The sequence below is a fragment of the Podarcis filfolensis genome, assembly GCF_964270895.1.
Source record: "Podarcis filfolensis genome assembly, chromosome: 1".
Lineage (NCBI taxonomy): Eukaryota > Metazoa > Chordata > Lepidosauria > Squamata > Lacertidae > Podarcis > Podarcis filfolensis.
Window position 1 is genome coordinate 106576552 of NC_139604.1, and position 4032 is coordinate 106580583.

The 4032-nt window shown below is 43.1% G+C and overlaps 1 protein-coding gene across 3 annotated transcripts in view; it reads left to right on the forward strand.

Moving 5' to 3' along the window:
* The window catches only part of LRRC74A (leucine rich repeat containing 74A), a 35181-nt gene that overhangs the window by 30943 nt on the left and 206 nt on the right, over positions 1-4032 (forward strand). Inside the window, exons 14-15 of one of the 3 annotated variants that reach the window (XR_014548859.1) lie at positions 249-326; positions 2703-2777. Coding sequence is in view for 2 of the 3 variants with exons in the window: in XM_083616690.1 (XP_083472816.1) it covers positions 249-309 (61 nt within the window). In the remaining variant the exon portion in view is untranslated. Of the gene's footprint in view, positions 1-248; positions 499-2702; positions 2778-4032 lie in introns of those variants that run through there. The other 2 variants (XM_083616690.1, XM_083616691.1) reach the window with 2 other exon arrangements.

Sequence of the window (4032 nt, forward strand, 5' to 3'; positions counted from 1 at the left end):
CTCCCTCCCACTGCAGCCCTATATGACATAGCTCACCATGTTTGGTAGGCCCCCCCCCCAGCCCTTCTGAGATGCTTTTCAGGGGGTAAAGGGAGCAGCATGGGGTGGGGGTGGAGAGAGTGGAAGGGAAAGGAAAGATTCATTGTGCAACATTCTGCTTGTGCAACACTGGATAGAACTCTCAGTAAATTTTCTTTTTTCAAAAAACAAATCCTCACTGGTTTTTTCCCCTTCGCCTTTCAAATTAGTAATTATAAAGTTGAGGAGCCAGAAAAGAAGCCTGAGGAGGTGGAAGAGGAAGAAGGCTAATCAGGTCCAGGAGTGAGGTCAGCCAGTGAAGGATGGAAGGATAAGTTGTGTCAGGAAGCTAAGAAACATGTCCTGTGGGCTGAGGGAGATGTACTGGAAGTGGGGAAATAATCAAAAGTCTTGACTTGAGATCGAAAAATATACTGAAATATCAACTGATTTCGAAAAGAAAGAAATACAGAATCTAAAATATTCTAGGGAAAACACAGTACAACCCCCAAGCAGTGCAATAATAATAATAATAATAATTTATTATTTATACCCCGCCACTCTGGGCGGCTCCCAATCAAGTGTTAAAAACAGTACAGCATTAAATATTAAAAACTTCCCTAAACAGGGCTGCCTTCAGATGTCTTTTAAAGATAGGATGGCTGCTTATTTCCTTCACATCTGATGGGAGGGTGTTCCACAGGGTGGGCGCCAGTACTGAGAAGGCCCTCTGTCTGTTTCCCTGTAACCTCACTTCTCGCAGTGAGGGAACCACCAGAAGGCCCTCGGCTCTGGATCTCAGTGTCTGGGCTGAACGATGGGGGTGGAGACGCTCCTTCAGGTATACAGGATTATTATTATTATTATTATTATTATTATTATTATTATTATCATCATCATCATCATCATCATCATCATCATCATCTTTACATTCCCATGTGGAACTGTGTGTGTCATGGTCACCAGTTAGACATTCCTGTCATGTTACTAGCGACAAACAACCTGATTCTCCCACCTAGGCTCATGCCATTTTGCGAAATCCTTTTCATTTCATACATCATCATCTAATATGCTTTATATTTATAGTGTGGCAGAAGCAGTTTTAGTGCTTTCTAGATCAGGAGATGAAGAGCCTCCAGGTGTTGACAGACTCCAGTTCCCATCAGCCCCAGCCAGCATTGTCAATGGTCAGAGATGGTGGGAGTTGTAGTCCATCGGGAGTGCGCTGGTTCCTCATCTCTGCTTGAAACAAAGACACATTTTTGCTGTTTCTGAAGCAAGCTCTTTTAAAAATTAGTCTGGCAAGTGATGAATAACACACACACTTCTCCCATTGTGTGATTTGTTTGTATTTCAACCCTTCAGCAGCCATGCACTTTTCTGCCATACAGCTCTGATGTGGAAGTAAATCCATATTGACAGTCAAATGGAATCTACACCCATTAAAAACCCACTGTGAAATGTTTTTTTAAAATTTTTTTGAAAAATATATTTGATTTGCCATAGCTCACCATCACCATCTAGTGTCACATTTGTATATTGCACTTTACAATACAGCTGAGGCCTGAGAATGGGCAATGCTGGGCTTGGTAGACAAATAGTCTGACTTGGCATAAGGCAGGCACTGATGTACTTATGCTCCTAAATATTTGTATTCATTAAGATAGTATGCATAATTGTAGACTAAAAGCGAAAACATTAAGATACTTCAAATTGCTGTGATTTAAGGATGAAGAGTAAGCGTAAAAGTTCCAATCAGTCTGCCTTCCTTGCACACTGAGTTCCTGTTTCTTTCAGAAGAGTGAATTTTAGCAGGTACATTATTTGCTTTACCTGCATAAATTTCCACTCCTACATGACTATGGGCTGTTTGTCCCACCGCTTTCCCCTGGAAAAACCCACACTTTAGTGCTGAATCGGAACAAATGGCAACCGGGTTTTTTGCAGATTGCCCATTTGTTCCGATATAGCACTAAAGAGGGAGTTTCTGGTGGGAAGTGGTGAGGCAAAGGCAAAACCCATGCTCAGAACCATGCTTTCTAGACACAGGACAGGCAGCAGTGGGGATAAGCCCTAAGAAAGATTTGGAGGTTGTCTTTTGTGCTTCAGATTACTCCAGTCAGCACATTTTGAGGCATGCCTGTGGGATCTGGACAAATTTCTCAAAACAGCTGAGGCTTCCTAAGGAATTTTGCTCTTCTTCAAGAGCTGAGATCCTTCTCTTGCTTCACTGCGTGACAAAAGGAGATTAGCTGTATTGCAAATTGCAAGGCACTGTTGTTTTGCCAAGTAGCAACACTGGGCTGTGTGATCTGCAGTGCCTCCCTTCTCAGTATTTTGCAGGAGGAATTATCATAATGTTAAGTTTGCACAAATAAAGCGGATTAAAGTGCTCTGTTAAAGTGCAACAAATCCCCCTCTTTAAAAAAAAAACCACACCACTGACTTTTTGTAGTTTTGAAAGAAACAGAGAAATACATGGAAAACTCTGAAATGAATGAATGGTTCATTACAAGATGTACAAACACTCCACAACAGTATTAGGATGAATGCAGAATGAATGCTCATTGTCATATAACCACCCTGTAAACAAAGCAGAGGAAATGTGCAATAAAGACCAAACATAGTCTAACCACCTTGTAAGCTTTGTGTAAGCAAATCAGGTTGAAATGCTGCATAAACAGGTCATCTGGATGAGCCCTTAGCTAGAGATACAGAGAACCGTTGAGCGGCTGGGTCACCATGTCAAAAGTTTAAAGGTGAGTAAACTGAGTTCAGGGATGCGGGTGGCGCTGTGGGTTAAACCACAGAGCCTAGGGCTTGCTGATCAGAAGGTCGGCGGTTCGAATCCCCACAATGGGGTGAGCTCCCATTGCTCGGTCCCTGCTCCTGCAACCTAGCAGTTCAAAAGCACATCGAGTGCAAGTAGATAAATAGGTACCGCTCTGGTGGGAAGGTAAACGGCGTTTCCATGTGCTGCTCTGATTCGCCAGAAGTGGCTTAGTCATGCTGGCCACATGACCCGGAAGCTGTACGCCGGCTCCCTCGGTCAGTAAAGCAAGATGAGCGCCGCAACCCCAGAGTCGGCCACGACTGGACCCAATGGTCAGGGGTCCTTTAAACTGAGTTCATGTGAGGCTGTTTTAGAGGAGCCCAAGATGCTTCTTGTGCAGATCCAGCCTTTAGATGAGATTTACCATAGTTTTCCGTGTATAAGACAATTTTTTTGTTATAAAATAATGTTAGAAATTGGGGGTCATCTTATACACTTATAGTACAGAGGGGGGGCCGGGTGATTGGTTGCAGCCGTCAGCAGCGATTTGGCGGGTGATTGGTGGCTGTCGCAAGGGCTGCTGTCGATTGGCTGCTGCTGTGGCAAGTGGTCAGGTGATTGGTGGCTGTGACAAGCCTGTTGATGATTGGCTGCCACTGTGGCAACTGGGCAAGCGGTTTTTGGCAAGCACCCCCCCACACACACAGACAAAAAGGTGAACAACTCTGGGCAATCTCCCCCCATTTTCTTAATTTGGAGTCCCCCAAAATAGGGGCTGTCTTATACATGGGAAAATATGGTAATTCTTGACAGAATGACTAAGTTCCATAGCAGTAGTTAATCCAGTAAAAGGCAGATCTGTAACAGATATATGATTCTGTGAGTCTGTGAAATTTGTGCAACCATTTCTGTCTTAATACAGGGTACTTTGAATCTTACCATTGCCCCTCTTCAGGAATATGATATTATACAAGTTTGGTAATAAGAAATGTGGCACACTGATAGTTCAGTCTTTGAGTAAGCTAAGGCAAAAGAAGAGTCTTAAATAATTGAAAATATTTTTATTCGGCGGGTTAGGGGGAAGCAAATGCAACGTAAGCTCAGGCATATAAGAAAATACACACCAAAATAGCATGCTGACTTAGCTAAAACTCTGACTTAGCTAGAGGATGGAAAATGCTTTGTCAGGACTAGATAATAAGTTTCCATAGTTATAAAAGAAGTTGCTGTTCCGTTTGCAG